Source organism: Lontra canadensis, unplaced genomic scaffold (assembly GCF_010015895.1).
Source record: "Lontra canadensis isolate GAN:19392208 unplaced genomic scaffold, GSC_riverotter_1.0 scaffold170, whole genome shotgun sequence".
NCBI classification, from domain to species: Eukaryota; Metazoa; Chordata; class Mammalia; order Carnivora; family Mustelidae; genus Lontra; species Lontra canadensis.
The window spans coordinates 1,149,567-1,171,885 of NW_022631164.1; the positions used below are offsets into that span (position 1 = coordinate 1,149,567).

Consider the following 22,319-nt stretch of genomic DNA (forward strand, 5'->3'; position numbering starts at 1 on the left):
TTAAAAGTCAGGTTTCCTAAGACTAATGATATGGGGAAATGCTTTATGATAAAGTGAAAAAAAGCAAGCCTAGATATAGTATGCTTCTAACTTTTTAAAAATAGAAGATAGAAAAGTGTATAGTATTATAGAACTATAATGATAAAAATAGGATGGTATTTGCATAAAACTGACCCACAGAGAAATGGAACAGTATAGAGAGCCCAGAAATAAACTCATGCATATATGGTTAATTAATTTATGACAAAAGAACCAAGAAGTGGGAACAGATAGTTTCTTCAATAAATGGTGTTTGGAAAACTGTAGTCACACGCAAAAGAAAAATTATACCATGCACAAAAAATCAACTCACAATAGATTAAGGACTTGAATGTAAGACCTGAAACCATAAAACTAGAACAAAATGGGAGACATTCATCTTGCCAATGGCTTTTTGGACTTCACACTAAAAGCAAAGGTAACAAAACAAAAATAAATCGCGGGATTACATCAAATTAAAAAGCTTCTGTACAGCAAAGAAAACCATCCACAAAAAGAAAAAGCAGCCTATGGATGGGAGAAAATATTTACAAGTCATATATTTGATAAGGGGTTCATGTCCAAAATATATAAAGAACTCCTACAACTCAAGAGGGGAAAAAAAAACCACAATTACAAAATGGGCAGAGCCAATGAACAGACTTTTTTTTTCCTAAGAAGACATATAAGCCAACAGTTACACAAAAAGGTGTTCGACATCACCAATTATCAGGGAAATGCAAATCAAAACCACAATGAGAGATCATTTCATACTTGTTAGAATGGCTATTATCAAAAAGATAAGAAATAACAAGTGTTGGTGAGGATTTGGAGAAAAGGGAACCCATGTACACTGTTGGTGGTAATATTAATTGCTACAGCCACTATGGAAAAACAGCATAGAGTTTCCTCAAAAAATTAAAATTAGAACTACCATATGATCCACCAATTCCACATCTAGGTATCTCTCCTAAGAAAACAAAATCGCTATCTCAAGAAGATATCTGCACCCCCTTGTTTGTTGTAGCACTTGGCAACAGTCAAAACGTGGAAAAACCTAAGTGTTCATCTGCTGATGAATGGATAAAGAAAATGTGTGTATGTGTGTGGGTTTGTGTAGACTATCATTCAGCCATATAATATTGGAATGGAATATCATTCATCCATAAAAAATAAGGAAGTCCTGCCATCTGTGACAACATGGATGACCTTGAGGGCATTATGCTAAGTGAAATACTTTAGACGGAAAAAAATGTGTGATCTCACTTATATGTGGAATCTAAAAACAAAGCAAAACAAAAAAATGAACTCACAGATACAGAGAATAGATGGGTGTTTGCCAGAGGTGGGGATGCACAGTGGGCAAAATGGATGAAGTGGTCAAGAGATCCAAACTTCCAGTTATAAATCAATCTTGGGATGCAATGAGCAACATGGTTGACTATTGTTCACAACATTGTATTGCATATTTGAAGGTTACTAAGAGAGTATATAAATTCCCATCACAAAAAAAAAATAATTAAACTATGTGTGATGATAGACTTTAACTTATTGTGGTAATCATTTCACAGTATGTCAAATCATTACGTTGTACACCTAAAACTAATACAATATTATATATCAATTACTCAATTTAAAAAAGTGTATAGCAGAAAACCCATACTTAATCACTGATAAAGCTGGTGAGATTACAAATAAATTTATTTTTTTTGAAACTTATATTGAATAAAACATTTCAAAGAAAATGATTCAGGCTCTTCAAATACTTAATACTTCAAAATACTTGAGACTCATAGTATATTAGGCTTCAATTTAACATAAGTCACAATAAAAATCTTTTAGTGTAGGTAAGCTACTACAAAAACAGATATGGACACAAGACAAAAAGAAACTGAAAAGGAGAAGACTTTCAACACTAATTTAACTCATTGTTCTAGTATATAAAATTATTATGTATCCCTGCCTGTAAGGACCGACCACAGGTCAATAAATAACTTGGATTTGTTAATAACTTACATAAATCTAATTCTGACATAGTACTAAATCATACCTTGAGAATAGCTATAAGCTCGAGAAGGATCGACTACTATGTCCATTGAGAAGGAGTTGTGTGATTCCTGAGAATGTTTCTCCAACACCTCTACTGTATCACTGGATGAAGATGATGAAGACAATCCCAGTCTAACATATCTTCCTTTTTTACCACAGAGTGAACAATCTACTGGTGTGGCACTAGGTCCCCTGGGCAGTTGAACTTCATCTCTGTTGTAGTTTCTAACAGCTCCACTGTGATGCACAGAGCGTTCCCGTTGCCATATATAATGGGTTGGAGCAATAGCCATAACCTACGATGGAAAGCTTTCTTTTAGAATTTTATAAGACTTTAAAATTTGGTAAAATTAAGTACAAAAATATGACTCACAGGCAGCTGTCTTTAAAACTAGATCTAAAAACCTAAATTATTTGATGTTAAAAAAAAAAAAAAAAAGGCGGCAGCATCTCCAGATAAGACAGTTTTACCTAAAAGTGATCTCACTGCTAGGATCCTTAAGATAATACAAAGTACTTAAGTTATTTCAAATATTTCAACCTTCCAGTTTTTCAGTTCTGAATATTCTAAGTTTGGGATAGATAATACAGTTAGTCCAAAACAAGATGTAATTCTTAACTTTGGAATATACTTGGTTGAAAATAACATTGTTAAGTTTTCTAACTATGTATGTTAGGCTAATCTTAATATGTTTGCAATTATGGCAAGGGAAATGGTGAATAAGAAAATGGACATATTCTCTGTTCCTCAGTTTCCTTATCTGTAATATGGAGAGAATAATAGAGTCTCCTTTAGAGGGATTTGCAAGAATTAGATGAGGAATTAATTATAAAACACTTAATATTCGTTGCTACGTGTTGGGCATTATTCTTCAAGGCTAGATAAAATACTGACATTTGAGTCAGGATGGACTTAGTTCCTTAACCTGGCTCTGCCACTTGCTAAGTTGTTGGCAGTATTGGGCAAGTTACTTAACCTTTCTGAGGCTCAATTTCTTCATATTTAAAATGAGGATACTATCTGCCTCATAGGGGGGTTAGATATGTGTAAAATCCTTATCACATAGTAAGCAGCTGGCAAATGATCATCATTTAAGAAGTCAAAGTAGGGAGACATACCTACATATTTTGACCACTTGGTGTCTAAAATTTCTAAGCAGGGTGTTAGAATGTTATTTCTAAGCAAAATTGTTCAGTTACAGTTATCAATGATCAAAGTAAATGACAATTTTAGAATTTGTTAATTAGGCAGTGCCTTATTAATGCCTAAACCAGTGATTTTCAACTTGTTTCAGGAGCTCTGGGTTTTCATAGACTGTATTAGAGGTCCCAGGATGTGCGATGGGAACACCAATCAAGCGGAGAACCTCAATTTAGGGATTGTGTATAAAATATCGCTTGGAAAGAAAGGAAGCTTTTGTTGTTAAAAATGAAAACCTTAAAACCCCCAGATTGAGACCAGTCCACTTAGAAAACAGGGTACTTGTGGCCTCCCCCCAAATAATGGCATAAAGAATGCTAGCTATGCTAATTTTTAAAGTATATTTTAGGATTGAATTTATTTTATAATCCATTTCTTAAATCCTTCAAAAAAGTTTTCAACAAACATGTAATAAAGTAGATGTAAAAATATTAATTCAACAGTATTTCCATAACAATATAAAACTAGGTTTATCTATTTCTTCCTCAACACTTGTACATCTATATTTCCCATTTTTGGAATGTCCTCTCCCTTTTGTCTTAGTATTGCTTTTCCTTCAATGCTGAGCATAAGTCCCACCTTTCTAAAAACTCCAGTTTTTAGATCGTATTGTTTTATTGTTAATACTACATTAGGACTTTAAGCATGTGTCTAGTACTCAGATATATCTTTTTATGAATATAACCAATCTACTGAAAGCCCTCTGGGCAGGACTAGTCTCATACACCTCTCTATCAAAAAAATGCCTTCCACACAATATTATGTAGTCATTGTATATTTCTTATTGATAGATGAAAATAATTAAGAATTAGAAGCCACTGACATTATAAACTTCCAACAACATAATTTTTTAAAGAATCCTATAGCAAACTCTAGTGAGAAGAGCAGAGAAAAATAGGAAGCAAAGGGCACAAAATAGGTTTAGCAAACCATTCTTTGTATAACAAACTAGGTATCATTCCCTCAGCCAGAAAAATGCATGCACACATACTTGTATACTTTTAAATATGTTTGCACGTATTTTATACATACAAATATTAGAATATTATTGTGATAACAGCAAATTGCCAGGAAAACTGTAAGAGGGTCAAGAAAGCAGGATTTTAGTCTTAATTTTATTAGTTCTATGACCTTGGGCAAATTACATAATCTAGGCTACAGGTGTCTTTTGTATAATGAGAAAACAGGTCATTTACAGTCCTCAAATTCTGTGATTTATGAAAGTAACTTCTCTGAAGCATTAATACATTAATAGCACTTGAGCTACTATAAATGTTACCCTAGTTTTTACTTTACTGTTCTGTCATTCTTAGTGATTTTGTGTGTGTGTGTGTGTCTTTGATGGGTGTTCCAAAATTTAATACTTGGTCCTGTTTTTCTCTATATATTCTACTTCTCGGTGATCTCAAAAGATAGTATAGTGTAGGTGTTAAAAACACTGACTCTGGAATCAGACTGCTTAGGTTTGAATACTAGTGTGCTGCTTGACTAACTGTATAAACTTAGAGAAGTCATTTAGCTCCTCTGTGGCTCAGTTTCCTCTTCTAGGGTTATCTAGCTAGCTGTAAGAATTGTTGTGAGAGTTAACATACATGCAGTACCTAAAACAGTACCTGACAAGTGCCCCCAAAATATTAACATTACATTTACCTTGATCTCTTATCTACTCTACCAAGCTTTAAAAATCACTTATATGTGATGACTCATACTTTACTCATATGTGTTAACCATTCAAATTGATTATCCAAATATCACCTTGAATTCATATGTCTAATACCAAATTCCTTATTTTCCCAATAAACCAGTTTCTTTCTCTTGTGATTCCTATTTCCATTATGGAACCCATCACCCTTTCTGTTCTATGGATTTATAACTCTGAAATCTCACTCTCCCGTGGGCCCTATATTCAACTGGTCACCGAGTAGTGACAAGTATAATTTCTTAATTGACTTCTCTTTGGCATCACTATCTTTAGCAGTAGGTTTATACCTTTCTTCCTGAACTACAGCAAGTTTAACAGTTTCTAGTACCTTCCCTATATTGGGTCTCTGCTACATATAGTCACTGGATTTTGTTCAAAACTCTGTTTATATCACATCTCTACTTTCTAAATTCTAGTCTGGAATCAAATAGTAGCGGACAGACATATCAGTTCTGATGATACTGTGCCATCTAGGACAGAATATATCACAACATAAGAAGAACAGAGAAAAGTTTCCTCTTGATAAAACTGCCACCTTCCATCATGCATAAACTGACTGGAATTGGAATCTCATTCTCATCAGATTGGCATATTCCATAATCTATGAACAAATCTAGAAATTAAGCTATCATCAACCTAAATAATTTCCACCTCAGAGGAGCTGATCTCCAAAAAGTTAAACTGATTGTAAAATGATAATAAGATCAGAATAAATAGGGAAGTTGTCTTTACTCTTTTCTGAAGAAGCCCTACATATATTTTTCAATCATATCTCATCTCTTTCCAAAAAAGGATTTGAGGCAGCTGACAAAAAGTAAAAAAAAAAAAAAAAAAAGGAAAAAAGAAAAATCATTAAACTAGGACCCAAAAGGAAAACTTTGGCTAAAGGGAGCAAGCAGACATGCCCATAGTAAAGATTGATAGAATTAATGTAGTTAGGTATACAACTTGGCTCTTAGCTTCTTTGCAACAACCAAGGTAAAAAAAAAAAAAAGAGAGAGAGAGAGATATGAATTAAAAAATTTATACTATCTGAAAGGAGGAAATAAGTTTTTTGATAGTGGTTTATAATGGGAAGAGTGTCAAATTTAAGTACTAGCTGGCACTACCACTTACTAAATGAATGACCATGGACAAGTTACAATCCTTTTAAGCCCTAGTTTCTTCATCAGAGAAATGGGAGAGAATACTTATGCTACTTCAGTCCTTTTTAAAAATGCTATTTAATTCCTGAGATAAAATAACACAATAGCCATAAATGTGTTTTCCAAATTAACCAATATAAGCAGCGGGAAGCTAGCTGTCAGAGAAAACAACACTGGGAAGTCATTAAATGTGAAGTTCTCGGTTTGCCACTCAACTGACATATGATCTTGAGTAAACCTCAACCTCCTCAGTCCTCAGTTTCATCAGATGTCAAATGAGAATTCTACAACCCTCACAGATATTTTTGTGAGGATAAGAATTTGTATGAGGGGCGCCTGGGTGGCTCGGTAGGTTAAAGCCTCTGCCTTCGGCTCGAGTCGTGATCTTGGGGTCCTGGGATCGAGCCCCGCATCGAACTCTCTGCTTGGCGGGGAGCCTTCTTCTTCCTCTCTCTCTGCCTGCCTCTCTGCCTACTTGTGATCTCTCTCTGTCAAATAAATAAATAAAAATCTTTAAAAAAAAGAATTTATATGAAAATATTTATGAATTTGTACAGCATAATGCAGATGTAAATTATTGTAAGCCAGTTTGTAAATACTATCATAACTTGGGTTTACTTTAGGATGAGACTAAAGAAACGGGTTGGCAGTAATGTCCATACCTGGCTCTCATTAACAAATGCATAGAATACTTAACTAAATTTCTAACAACATGTCTTGCCACTTTAATGCATCAAACCTCAGGGCAAGAATGATATAATACTTCTTGATAACAACCCCCACAACACTGAACTTGAGTCTTACTCCTAACTTAGCTGTTAAATGAATAGTTAAGAGAACAGGATAAAGTCCAGGTAATTTCCTTTCCTATATACCACCATGATTCAACTGGACCTAGTTGAAATAGCCGTAAGAAACCCTATCTATGTGCCCCTGTTGTAATAGGCAGTGCTAAATCAGCCCAGTGAAGAACTTTTATAGTTTCTTGTTTTTCTACTACACAGATAAGAATGTATGAAAAAGAATCGCAAGCTTTACATTCCATTCACTTTGTCAGTCAGCAGTATTTACTGAGTACCAACTATATGCCACACACTGTTCTAGGGACTGGGGAGTACAATAAGAAAATAAAGGTCATGCCCTCTTGGAATTTATATTCTAGCAAGGGTAAATAGACATTAGCAAGATAGGTGAAACAGAATATATTATATGATGGTTACGTGCTATGAAGAAAACTGGGAAAAGAAATACAGAGGAATAGTGGGAGGTACCACTTGTTATTTTAGCAGCTTTATTGAGCTATAACTCAAATACCATACAATTCACCCACTTAAAGAATACAATGGCTTTTAGTATATTCAGAGTTGTACAACCATTACCACAGTCAATTTTAGAATATTTTCATCACTCCGTAAAAAAAGAAATCACACCCCATTTTTCCCTCCCCTCAGCCTCTGGCAACCTCTCATCTACTTTATCTTTGGCTTTGTTTATTTTAGACAGTTCAGCGAAATGGAATCATACAGTATGTGGTCCTTCGTGACTGGCTTCTTTCATTTAGCATAATGTTTTCAGGGTTCATTCATGTTTTAACACATATCACTACTTCATTCCTTTCACTTGCCAAGTGATATATCATTGTATAGATATATAATATTGTTTATCCATTCATTTGTTGATGGACATTTGAGGTTTCACTTTTTGACTTTTATATAATGCTATGAATATTCATGTACAAGTTATTGTGTGGACATAGCTTTCATTTCTTTTGTGTGTATATAACTAGGACTGGAATTGCTGTGTTGTATGGTAACCCTTTGTTTAGTCTTTTGAGAAACTGCCACACTGTTTTCCGAAACAACCACACTATTTTAAATTCCCACCAGAAATGTATGAGTGTTCCATTTTCTCCATATCCTTACAACACTTGTTCTATTTGTCTTTTTCATGATAGCCATCCTAGGGGTTGTGAAGTGATATCTCCTTGTGGTTTTGATTTTATGCTTCCTTGATGGTTAATGATGTTGAGCATCTTTCCATGTACTTTTTTGCCTATTTGTATATCTTCTTTCAAAAAGCCTTTTTGGATCCTTGCCCTTTTAAAAGTTGAGTTGTCTTTTTATTGTTGAGTTGTTCGGGCTCTTTATAAATTCTAGATACAATCCCTTATTAGATAGATAATTGGCAAAAATTTTCCCCTACTTTGTGACTTGTCTCTTCACTTTCTTTATGGTGTTCTTTGAAAGACAAAAATTTTTAATTTTGATGATGATCTCTATTTTCTTTTGTTGCTTGCACTTTTGGTATCATCTCTAAGAAAACTAATGCAAGATAATGAAGATTTATCACTACACCTTCTTTTAAAAGCTTTATAATTTTTAGTTCTTATATTTGGGTCTTTGATCCATTTTGAGTTAGCTTTTATATATGATGTGAAATAGAGGTCCAACTGCATTCATTTGCATGTGGATATCCAGTTGTCCCAGCACCATTTGTTGAAAAGACTATTGTTTCCCCATTGAATTTTCTTGGTACCTTTGTCAAAATTCAATTGACCATAAAAGTGAAGGTTTATTTCTGGACTCTTCAATTTTATTTCATTTCAGGAGATACTACTAGATAGAGGGTGGTAAGGAAAGGTTTCTCTGAGATGATATTTAAGTAGAGTCTTGAATGAAGGAGGAAGCGAAGTACACGGATATCTGGGGGAAAAGTATTCCAAATTAAAAAAAATCCTAAAAAAAAAAAAATCCTGAGCTTGGAATGTCCTTGTTGTGTTTAAAGAATGGCAAGGAAACCAGTGTAGTTGGAGGGAAGTGAGATGAAGTAAAGAGGTAAGAGAGTTGGCATACCAGGTAGAACCATGATAAGGGTTTTGCCTTTTACTTTATGTGAGATGGGAAGCCTCTGGAGGATTTTGAGTAGAGGAGTCATGATTTGACTTGGTTCTAAAAGATTTAGTCGGGCTGGTGTATGAAAATAGACTACAGGAGAGGAAGATTATAAGAGAGACTACTTGGAAGGTTATGGCAATAACTGAGGCAAGAGGGAAAAAAGTAGGGCTTAGTGGTAGAGGAGGTGAGAAATGGTAGGATGCTAGATTATTTTCTTAAGGTATGGATGTTGGAAGTGAAGGACAACACTTTTTTTTTTGGACTGAACAACTAGAATGATGAAGTGGCCATTTATTAACATGTGGAAGCTTGTAGGAGGAGTTAAGTTTGGAGGTCTATGTGGGGGAATCAGAAACTGGATTTTCAGCATGTTAAGTCTGAGGTATCTACTAGACAATGAAATATAGATAGGGAATTTGATATGCACATCTAGATTTAGGGAAAAGATCTGTTGTCAGTGTTGAAGCCTTGAGAGACTAAACTTTTCTGTAAATCTCATTTACACAACTGAGTTTACAGTGATCCAAAACTTTTTAGTCTTTTACATATACACCATTAAGCCATACCATTCTCTGGCTGTTTAACACTCTGATGCCAGCAACTGAAATAACCCCAGCTCTAATCATGTAAATTAAGTTGCTGCAGTTATAATGCAAGTCGTTCTTAGGAGCGGGTGGGCAATCTGCCATGAGGTGAGCATTACCTAGCCCAGCCTCTTGCCTCTGGTACCCACTCCATGCTCTTAGCTGGGTATACCATGGGACTTGTTTACTTTGGAAAAATCAGAGTGTTCAAATAAGGCCTACTATCATGTCCACAATGGCACAGGTGCACAATTTATCCTCTAGGGAGGTAGTGATAAAAAACAGCAATATAGGACTCTTTTAATGCTCTGTAATTGTTTAAATCCTTTAGTGAGGATCCAATAATATGGCGAAGGTACATACACCTGATTTTTCATGTTTTTCTTTTGAATTCAATTCTGAAAAAACTTGGCCTGCTACTCAGTCTTCTTGGTTATTTTTGAATCCTTTCATTTCCCCCAACATTCAACAATCCTTAGTCTGATCCATAATTATGCTTGCTTTCTAATATCTTCATCTCATTAATATAATTAAGAAAGTTAATTCTGGAAAGAGTTCTATGATGCACCTCCAAAATAGTCCCTGAAGTTTGATACTAATCCATTAATTGACTCTTTTGGCCTATCATCATTTAACTGGATATGACTTCATTTCATTATAACATTATCTAATTCACATTTACCAAACTTCACTGAACTAGTATAGGTTTACAATGATCACTGCCTTCCATTTAATTTTCTACTCTAGAATATTCTTTAGTTTGAAACATTAACTCTTTTCTTTAGTGAAAACAGAATGTTAGATAAAATAACCCATCTTTTGTTTTTATTTTAAAAATTTTATTTAAATTCAATTAATTAACATATATTATTAGTTTCAGAGGTAGAGTTCAGTGATTCATCAGTTATATATAACACCCAGTGCTCATTATATCACCTGCCCTCTTTAATGCCCATCCCCCAGTTATACCTCTGGCCCACCCCCACCGGCAACCCTGTTTGGTTCCAATAGTTGAGTCTCTTATGGTTTTTCTTTTGTCTCCCTCTCTAGTTTCATCTTGTTTTATTTTTCCCTCCCTCCCCCTATGATCCTGTTTTGTTTCTTAAACTCCACATATGAGTGAAATCATGATAATTGTCTTTCTCTGATTGACCTATTTTGCTTAGTGTAATACCTTCTAGCTCTACTCATGTCATTGTAAATAATAAGATTTCATCTTTTTGATGGCTGAGTAATATTCCATTGTATGTATATGTGTATGTATATATGTGTACATATATCCATACCACATCTTCTTTATCCATTCCTCTGTTGATGGATATCTGGGCTCTTTCCATAGTTTGGCTATTGCGGACAGTGCTGCTACAAACATTGGGTTGCAGGTAACTCTTTGGATCACTATGTTTGTATCTTTTGGGTAAATACCTAGTAGTACAATTGCTGGATCATAGGGTAGCTCTATTTTTAACTTTTTAATTACATTGTTTGCTAGAGTGGCTGCACCAGCTTGTATTCCCACCAGCACTATAAGAGGGGTCCCCTTTTCCCACATCTTCACCAATATTTGTTGTTTCCTGACTTCTTAATTTTAGACATTCTGAGTGGTGTGAGGTAGTATCTCATTATAGTTTTGATTTGTATTTCCCTGATGCTGGGTGATGTTGACAGCATTTTTTTCATGTGTCCGTTGGCCATTTTTATATCTTCTTTGAAGAAATGTCTGTTCATATCTTCTACCCATTTCTTGACTGGATTATTTATTTGTTCTTTGGGTGTTGAGTTTTATTAAGTTCTTTATAGATTTTGAATACTAACCCTTTATCTGATAAGACATTTGCAAATATCTTTTCCCATTCTGTCGGCTGTCTTTTGGTTTTGTTGACTATCTTCTTTGCTGTGCAAAATCTTTTTATCTTGTTCAAGTCCCAATAGTTCATTTTTGCTTTTGCTTCCCAAAATAACCCATCATTTAATTTTTAGTATCTTTCTGTTTTATCTTAATAGAATCTGGCACCAAAGAAACGTACTTTATGTATTATTCTACGTGAAAAGAGGTATGATTTTTAACATATTTAAATTTTTAAAAATTTTAGACCATGCAGTTTGCATTTCAATCTTGGGAACTTGAAATTTCACAAACTTTATTTAATGGAAACTATTATTCAGCTCCAAATGTTATTAACATATTTTGGAATGTGCACACTGCTCTTTCCCATATATTTGTGATCTTTTAGACTACAGAAACACAAACAAAAATACTTACTACAGAAGTAGGCTGCTCTGAAAAACAAATGACAATTTTTAATTATTGTGGTATAAAATTAAAACATCAACATTGTAATATACAAGTTGTACTCATGGTAACCATCAGGGTTAACAGTCTACTCTTACATATATGAAAAATGAAATATTAGAAGCACATTAAAAAACAAAACAAGGGAAATTACATAAAGAGAAAACTGAGATTACATATATAAAGTACTTAAAAAATCTTACCTCCTCACAGCATCGCCTGCTTACAATAGCCCTATAGTCAATTCTATCCCAGAGCTGGTCCCTTAACTTTAAGAAATTAGGGAACAATTTTCTCCAGTTTTTCCCTAAAGCCCATGGAAAAATTTCATATTTGGATTCTTCTTCATCTTCTTCAACTGTATTAGCCAGATACCTAACAAAAAAGACCAACAACTCAAAAAATAAATGAGAAAAGGACATGAACAGGCAGTTCACAGATGGACAGACAGACATACACACAATCACGTCTAAACACATAAAAGACATTCAACCTTACTCATAATTAAAGAAATGTAGGTCAAAAATAGAAATAGAGTGAATTTTACCTTCTTGAGTTCTGCATATTTTTGTATTCCTATAAATCTTGAGCTTTGTTCTGGGATGCAGTTAAGTTAGTTGGAAACAGTCTGATCCTTTCATGTCTTACTTTTATGATTTGTTAGGTGGATCTGGAGCAATGTTCAGACTGGGACTAATTATTCCCCGCTACTGAGGCAAGACATTCCTGAGTATTATACTCAATACCCTGTGAATCATGAGTTTATTTTGGCTGGTGGGAACAGGCACTATTTTCAGCCCTGGGTAAATGTAGGGCACTGTTCCCTCTAATCTTTTGTTATGTTCTTCCCCACACCCAGGTAGATTCCTTATACACATATGGGAATCTGTATCATCTTAAATACTTGAGGGTGATCAGGCATGCACAGAAGCAGGAAAACATGACCCATAATAAAAAGAATCATCAGTCAAAACTGATACATGTTAGAAATAATAGACATTAAACAGACAAGGACATGAAAGCAGTTATATTTATTCCAGATGTTCAAAAAGATAAGGAGACACATTCATTGTACTTCTAGAGATGAAAACTATATGTACAATGAAAAATACATAGAGTGGGACTGACAGACTAAATATTGAAGAAGAAAAGATCTGTGCACTGAAGACAGCAATATAAACTATCCAAAATGGACACACACAGAAAAAGAAATAAAAATAATAGAGGTGAAACTGGAGTCCCTAAGGGTACTGGCTGGACAAAAAAAAAATTTGAAGAAATGGCTTGAAAAATTTGGGATTTGATGAAAGCTATAAAATATTAATAAGCTCAATGAACCCCAAAGCACAAAATATGAAGAAAATTACAACAATGCACATCATAATCAAATTGTTCAGAACCAGTGATAAAGAGAAAATCTTAAAAGCAGTCAAACAAACAAACAAACAAACAAAAAAGACATGTTAGATAACACAGAAACAGAGATAAGGACAGAGATTTCTCACTGGAAACAATGAAAACCCCATAGATGACTTTCCAAGAAAGTTAATTACAAAATACGTAAGAAAACAAGGCACCATAAACTGAAACAGACCCTGAAGTGTGAAGATACTGAAATAGACAAACACCAAAGGAAAAAAAGTTCTTAAAAGCAGTAAGAAAGGAAGACAAATGATCCCAAGTGGAACGTTTGAGATGCAAGAAGGAATAGTAAGCAAAGATGTAAGCATGTGGGTTAATGTAAACAAATATTCAGTGTATAAAACAACAACAACAACAACAACAACAACAACAACAATAATGTCTCTAAGGTTTTGGAGGGCTTTATGTAGAAGTACAGAATTGCAAAACAAGAGAATATAAGTTGAGAAGGGGGTGACTGGAGTTAAAATACTTAATGTTCTTGATTAAAAATAAATGGGATAGAACTTCCTGGTAGATGAACATGTGGAAATCAGATGTGCTGAGAGGGTATGGAAGCTCCATGCCCTTTTTCCATACCCTGCCCTATGCATCTCTTCCATCTGGCTGTTCCTGAGTTACATCCTTTTATAATAAACCAGTAATCTAGCAAGTTAAAAAAAAAATAAGTAACTGGGATAACTGTTAAAAGAACAGATATAGGCTGCATAATTTCCTAACAAGTAGAGGACAAAAGGTATCAAAAAGTAAAAATTTTAAAAATCTCAATCAAAAAGAAGGTAAAAATGGAGTGGAAAGAAGAAACAGAAAAAGTGGGACATAAAGACAAGATAGTAAAAAAAAAAAATCAAATATAAAAGCAACAATAGAGTATCATTCTGCAGCCAAAATGAATGAACCAGGACTACTCATATCAGTATTAAAATCATATTATCAAAATCCTAAAGCAAAAGAAGGAAGTTACAGAAGAACAGAAAACATGACTACTCTACATAGTCATTGTAGTTAGGAAAAACTAAACAATATATTATTTAGAGGTTTATACATAGAATAAAGAAAATCAAGAAAATTACTACCTGTGGAAGGAAGGGGGCTCTATCTGGGAAACTGCACTGGGAGCTTCTAAGATTCTGCAATGTTCTCTTCTTGAGTCATGGGTACGTGAGTATTTGTTTTGCTTTTTCTTTTAACATACACACATATATACACTTTATCATACACTCCTTTTGTAGATATTTCACATCAGAGATTTCCAAAAGGCACAGCAGTACATAGTACACTTCTATTTGGGTGATATATACACTGGTTCATGTATAGAAAATTATTTCTAGACAGATACATATAAAATGTTAATTATCCTTGAGGAAGGATACTAAGGTCTTGAGATATGAGGAAGACTTACTTTTAATTGTATATCCACTTATGTCCTTCAAAAAAAGTATATGCATATTCAATTTAGTTATATTAATATAAAATTCACCAACATATTACTTTATCCTCCCTTAAAAAATTGTACATATATTACCTTAACATAAAGCACCTCATTGTTAAACCCATTCAGTTATATGAGTCAAAACATGTCCTCTGAAATTACATAAAGTAATTCCTTACTTTAGTATCCCTGACAGTTCTTATTCAAGGGTAGATAGAAGCCAGTGGTTGGCCTCTTTCATGCTTATTGACTAAGCAAAACACAGACTATCTATAATGTACTATGGTTCTATGAAATCCTGACTACATTGTAATTCTATTCTAGAGTAACAATTTTTCAGGCTCATATGATAAAATATCTGTATTGTATATATGTAAGTTGTCTTCTAATTTGAAGTAGATTTTTTTTTTTTTTGGTATAATAGTTAATTATGTTTATCCAAATAAAGAATTAAGAACATTCATATGTTAAGGATGCAAAAAAAAAGATACACATTCCTTGACTTTAAGAAGCCTATAGTCAAGTAAAAGAGGCAACTAAGTATGAAACAAATAACTGTACAAGAGAATATGGAATCATGACAATAAAAGTTCAGAGTGCTGTTAGAATACATAGAAGGGAAAAGAACTCGAGTTAGAACTGTGGCTAACTGAGAAAATATTTACTGAGAACTATTAAGTCAGGCTATACACAAATTATGATTAGATACAAAATGGAAATTAATAATCCATGTTATTTTTAACATGGAACTTATTATGCAACATAAAATGCAACTGCATATACTACTACATAGTGTAAACTGACACAGCGCTTTACTGGTTATAAGATTACTAAAACATCAAACAAATCCAATTTCAGGAATCTGGTAAGAATTAAAACTAAAGCTTCTTCTGGTTTGCTTTTAATTTTCAGGTGGGGAAAAACTACAAAATAGATATTGCATCAACATACAGATATAATACTAAAGAGATATGTAAACAGTAGCTAATCACTGAATTTGGTCACTGGCAAGTTACACCTGAATTTGCACCTGAGCTCTGCCACTACTACTTTTGTGAGATTGGAAAGTACTTATCTTCCTAAGTCTCAACTTCCCTATCTGTAAAATGAAGATAACTAAATAATGTATTTCATAGAGAAGATTCAAGGAGCTTATAAAAAACATTTTGGGATATCTTGCATATAATATTCAGTATTAGCTAGTACTATTATATTCCCACAATTTAGCAAGCATCACCAAATGTTACAGAGTTCATTTTTCCTCACGCTTGGGGAAGTATGTCTTTTGAACACAAGAAGAGATCAGTTTCTTCAAGTCCTATTCACACTTTGAGTCTGAGTTAAAGACTTTGAGTTAAAACTCACTCATCAGTGCTAACAGTTGTGCTATTCACCTTAAGTATTCATATGTAGTTCCCTAGTTAAGTCCTTTTAATTATATCACACATTTCCAACTGTAGTATTATATCTAGGTAGTGGGTAGAAAACGTTTTGAGATTGAGATTGATTTTCTTAAATTACATTGCTTCTAGTAGAATTCTGACCTATAGATCAGAAAGCCATGTTATTAAAACCATTTAATAGACTACAAAGTTAGTATGAACTGTCTAATACAAAGTCAATGGAAGAACTGGAAAACAAACCATATTCCTTGGTCAAAGTTCAGTGTCTTAAGTAAAAGAGTTAAGTCATTTCTAAAGGTATCAGATATGAATAACTTCTATGTTATAGACCTAAATCTACAATTAGTAGGTCTACAGCATTTCCACAAGCTGTTTAATGTAAAAGGACAATGATGATGATTTTAACTATAAATTTACTGGAAATTTCAAAGAGACTATTTTTGTTTTTAAAACATAACTAAATCCAAAAGAGGAAAATTTGGGATAATTTATATGGAGCACTCTGAAAAACGTAAAAGGTAAAAAACAAACTTAAGTGGAATACTTAGGCATCTAGCAGGATAAGATCAGTGAAAAAAACATAAAAATATCCTATTAAAGTAAAAAAGTATGTCTTCTATATATAAAGGGCCTGTTCAAAGATATATATCAGGTTTTAAAAAGCCTCTGTTTATTTTTTATGAGTTACAATGTTAACTTTATTTACTTATTTCTTTAAGTAGGCTCTATGCCCAATGTGGTGCCCAAACTCACAACCCAGAGATCAAAAATTGCATGTTCTATCAACCAAGCCAGCTACTGCCCCAAAATAGCGTGTTTTAAATAAGGTATCACATATATTACAAATAAGAACCACAAAAATCACTTAGTAGAAAGCATACTTACAGAGCAATAAAGAAATTTATCCTGGTATGCTCATTTATAGTAAATTTAGCTCTCTTGAAATAAACAAAGGTCATAGCCAAAAGATACTATAAGGAAAAAAGTAAAAGTTAATATTAATGTTTTGCTTTCATAAGTAAAATGGCTTTAAAATAGTTATCTTTGAGATGAGTAATAAGCTAAAAACAATAAAGCATGACTTATTTTTATTACAGAACTCCTTACTTATTTGGGTCCTTACTTTTTGATTCCTGTAGTCCATGTACATGGTGAGAAATAGTTCTGAACCATTTATCATGATTAAGATTAGGAAGAACTCCTGAATTTTATTATTGCCAATATTTTGTGAACTAAAAGCCAATTTTTTCCTACCTTAAATCTCAAATCCATAGAGAAGTTGAAATAATAATAAAACAAATAACCATATATCCTTTGCATAGATTCACCAATCGTTAGTATGTTGCCACATTGGCTTGATGCATGTATCTATACAAAAACTTTTTCCTGACTCCTTAACTGTAGACATCCATACTTTTTATTTATTGGTTGACTGAATGACTGATCGAAGGGTGGCAATTTTTAAACTGAGGTATAACTGACAAAGTTGTATATATTTAAAGTTTACAATGTGATGATTTGATATACATATACAATGTGAAATGAATACCAAAGTCAAGTTAATCAACACATCCGTCACCTCATATATCTTTTTTCCTTTTTGTTAAAAACACAGGATCTACTCTCTTAGCAATTTCATATACTCACTTTTTAAAATAACCTTTTAAAAATAACTTCTAACCAGAAATTAGAATACATGGCTCTATTTTCATTGGAAAACAGCGTTTTAACTTTGTTATTAGAAAGAAGTATCTAGGCTGGTATTAGGACACTATGCCAGGTCCTATCTATCCAAATTAAAAACTTATAGTACTGATGTATTAGATTCCCTCTCATAAAATACCTATTTATCCTATCTTCATAGGATTGACTACAAAGGTTATTCCAAATTTTCAAGGTACTTTCAGTAGAGAACTCGAAATAGTGTTGATACAGTATGCCAGTTAGTTACTTTAAAAGCACCGCCGCCTGCTGTCCAGCAACTTTAATTACTGTAATGCACTTACTGTTGAAAACTCAACAACTCCACATGCACATCTACATAGATATTTTATATGAAGGCATTACTGCTAATTTTTTAAAATATTAGTGACTGTGAATATGTTTAAAAGAATTTCATTTTCTAGAAATACATCGTCTTGAAAAATTTATGGACAAAATATTAGGATGTCTGAGATTTGTTTCAAAATAATCCAGTTTTGGGAAGGATTGTAAGAAACAAGCAGAGCCATGAGCTGATGATCATAGTAGCTACATGATGGGCACATGGAGGGTCTTTGTTCTATTTTCTCTACCTCAAGATATATGTTTGAAATTTTCCAAAATTAAATTTCCAAAATTAGAAATTAAAAAAACAAACTCTAATTTTATCTTTGCTACCTTAAGCTTGAAATAAAAAAGTTTACATCAGTATTAACTTAATAAGTATTTAATCATAAGCTAGTCTTCCATTCATCCCTTTCCCATTGGTTGTTACATTAAAATTAAGTGTGATGTGAGTCACAATGAATTTTCTGATATGACTACTTGGTCTAAGATGGCATTTACAAAGCTGAAATCATAACTGTTCAGCTAAACCTAAAGAGTATAGAAATATCATGGTCCCTATGTATGTAAGTTAGCATCATGATGATCTCTTATGAAACACTGATTCTTAAAGAACATAATAAACTAATTTTACTCTATGAAATTATTGGGATTTGTTTTATCTAAGTTACCTACAAAATATCAGAATGTATAACAGACTTCCTTAGTGGAATGAATATCAGAATATTCTTTCTCCACAGCTTGAAAAAAGGTAGTAATTCTGATCAAAACATATTAAGTCTATACTCATTCTTATTTCCAACCAAACAAATATGGACTTAGGCCATTTAAATCTCATCAGTAATATTCTACAATTCCTCAAGTATAAAGTAAATATCTGACATATGCTAATTTCAAAAATTAATGTGTAAGGACTTCACTTTGAGGGAGCAATGCAGGTTCTTTTTCTAACCTTAATTAATATGATTAAAAATTCTTATAAGGCTTTTTTAAAGTTCTGATGGTCTAGTAACATAATAATGCCGATTAATGATTACAGTTAATAAATTTACCTTGTCTGCAATTTTACAGCAGCAGTCCATCCACAAGAAATCTTGAATTAAATCGTCATCTACAACAAAAGATAGCTATGACTTGTCTTTTAAAAACAGAATCCTTTTGAAGAATTAACTTCTAGTAGAGGATTATAAATGGTGCTTAGAAAGCAAACAAAAATGGCTAGACCAGTGTTGTCTAAAATGTAGTTTGCATTTCTTTGGCAACCATGGCAAGCATTGTACAAAAAGCTACTGCTTTATTCTTGGGTTTCCCATCTGATTTGCTCAGACTGGAGGGGAAGTGTTAGAAGTGTTTGATTTCTTGACTATCCCAATAGCTCTTTGAGAAAGATGTCTCGGGTAACTCTAGATTAGCTCTTTATGACTTCCCAAAATCTATCTTTACTGGTGGAAATGGAATCTGACAAAAGATAACTCAGTCTTTAGTAAATAATGACTTAATATTACTTGTTTTATTCTTTCTACTACTTTCTCCTATTAGATCTCAGGGTGTTTTTAGTTTTGAATTCTTCTTTTCATCTCCTATTTATTTCTGCCCAATTATCAATTATCTAAATACCAATGAAAATCTCTATATAAAGAAGATTCATAATTTATTAGCTATTCATAATTAACATGTAATTTTGGAAAAACAGTATTATGACAAAAGATTAACAAAAATACTTTTAAAAATATGCAAAATTAGGTCAGAAACACTCAATTTTAAAAGGCTAAAACATATAGTCCCTAAATATATGAGTAGTTGTCGGAATATAATCTGAGAAAATCTGCTTTTTCCCATTCACCCCCTTCATTTTAAGTTAAATAACAAACAAAACATACTTCTTTATACTCATTTTTACATCCTAGAAATATCAGTATGCTCAAATATATGGAAATTCCAAGAATAAGTACCATTTTATTAGACTAATTAATTTCTTCTTAATTTCATTTTTTAAAAGTGAACTCTAAGCCCAACATGGGGCTCTAACTCACGACCCCAAGATCAAGAGTCAGTTGCATGCTCTACTGACTGAGCCAACCAGGCACCCAACTATTTCTTAGATTACTTACAGTAGAGCCAGGTATTTTCTCTTATTTCTCATGATCAGTTATGAATAATAAAAACATTTGTGGGTAATGGTTTTGCACTAGTCTTAAAGAGAAAGGGAAACTTATATTGACAACATTCTAGATCCTGACAGGGAATATTCTGGTAGTTCAACATTTTTCTACTTACACTACTTACATTTTTTCTCCTTTTTTGCTTTTCTTTAAAATCTTAACCAGCTTGCCCACCTTCCTTCCTTCCTTCCTTTCTTAAGATTTTTGTCTTCTGAGTAGGTCAAACACTCTTATCCCCAACTCTCTTATACACTTCTGCCTGTCACCTGCATCTAATAGACTATGGTATCTACTTGACTTGCTTCATTCCTACAGATATTTACCAGATTCATCTATTCTACTCTTTAATCTGTATACCTTACTACCTTACCTTAAAAAATCTTCCCTTTCTTGCATAATAGAATATAAAGAAATTTCTTTTTTAAGAAATTTGTCAGCAAGTAGTATTGTCTCGTGATCTGAGCAAATAAATTTAAACTCAATTTCATTATATGAGCATGATGATAAAGCATAATTTTTAACAAGTTCCCCTTATGTGAAGTGCCTGGCTAGTTCAGTTGGAAGAGCATGCAACTCTTGATCTTGGAGAATGAATTTGAGCCCCATGTTGGGTGAAGAGAATACTTAAATAAAAATAAAATATTAAAAAAAATATTCCCTATATATAATACTGAAGCTTCTCGAGGTTGACCAGTCTTCCCACTTTGCTCAGTTTTAGCACTGATAGTCCTGGGAAACACCTCAGGCCTAATCAAACTGGGTCAGTTGGTTCATCTGAGACTTCACCTAGCTATTTTACTTAGGTCACACAAAACTCATAATATGAACTTGAATTGCCCAGAATTCACATTTGACACTTGGATTTAAGTAGCCCAGAAGCTAGATGAGTCTGAACTTCTAAACCAAAAGCAATCGGGAAAAACAAAAACCCAACATTAAAACAAAAACAAAAATGACCTAAGTAAAACAAAAACAAACTGGTTGGAGACACAAATCTGACATAGAAAATAACATCCTCTTTGATTATTATGAAAACAGTAAAGTAGACCTTTAGATTCTCTCAGTTTTAAGTACTTTACAATTACCGCTATTAAAATGTTTTAAACCTACCAAATAACTTAAAGAAAGCAGTCATTTCCTGACGCTGTATAACGAGACAGGGTCCTTTGGGGCGTTTAGACTTGTTGCTATTATGTGCATTTTTTTCAGATGCTGGCCAACTATCTTTAAAAATAGGACGCTTCAGATTAATGGGTTTTTTAGGCTGATGTGATCTATTTGACCCTGATTTTACATGAACAGTGACAGTAGGTGGTGTGTCACAACACAGTTGATTATGTCTCATTTTGGTTTCCCAAGGTTCCTGTAAAAATAAAACATATAATTATTTACCACACTCTTGTTCATTTCTATATAAAAACAACTAATCAGATGACATTACAGATGCATTCATATAAAGTGTTACTGAACTTGCTACTAAAATGTTATTTGTGATAGTGACCCACGTAAGAAATTGCTTTTAGAATTCAGTCTAAGAAATGCTATGCTTTCTTTGGGTAACTGATATACCTTCTCTTCCCAACAGTAAGATCCTGTATACCATTTTTCTTTGATGGCTAGGGACCCCAAAACCAAATTTGAAAATTAATTATAGGAACTATGCTGAGTCTATAATCTATTTGTGGTATTCTTTTTTCTTAGTATTTTAAAATTCTGCTTCCATTGACATAATTTTATCATATAGTTATTATATATGCCACTTAAAATTTTGTATGGAAAAAGGCAAACTATTTCCAGAACTAAATCATTATCATATCAAGTCTTATATTGAAAGCAGTCCCACACAAAATATTTTTTTATTGGTTAATTCCTTGATATGTTACACGATTCACTTACTCAACAAGCATTTATTGGTATTTACTGAAAAGTTCAAACATTTCTAGCAAAGAAATGTAGGGTATATGTGCT

General features: G+C 33.1%; 1 protein-coding gene across 6 annotated transcripts in view; it reads right to left on the minus strand.

Annotated features, from left to right (window-relative positions):
• The window catches only part of SPDYA (speedy/RINGO cell cycle regulator family member A), a 32,753-nt gene that overhangs the window by 5,179 nt on the left and 5,255 nt on the right, over window positions 1-22,319 (minus strand). For all 6 annotated transcript variants that reach the window (XM_032845847.1, XM_032845848.1, XM_032845852.1 and 3 more), the window contains exons 2-6: window positions 21,462-21,714; window positions 19,242-19,300; window positions 17,029-17,114; window positions 12,090-12,261; window positions 2,069-2,363 (exon numbers count right to left, since the gene is read on the minus strand). In XM_032845847.1, coding sequence (XP_032701738.1) covers window positions 2,069-2,363; window positions 12,090-12,261; window positions 17,029-17,114; window positions 19,242-19,300; window positions 21,462-21,696 — 847 coding nt within the window. In that variant the 5' untranslated portion in view covers window positions 21,697-21,714. The remainder of the gene's footprint in view (window positions 1-2,068; window positions 2,364-12,089; window positions 12,262-17,028; window positions 17,115-19,241; window positions 19,301-21,461; window positions 21,715-22,319) is intronic.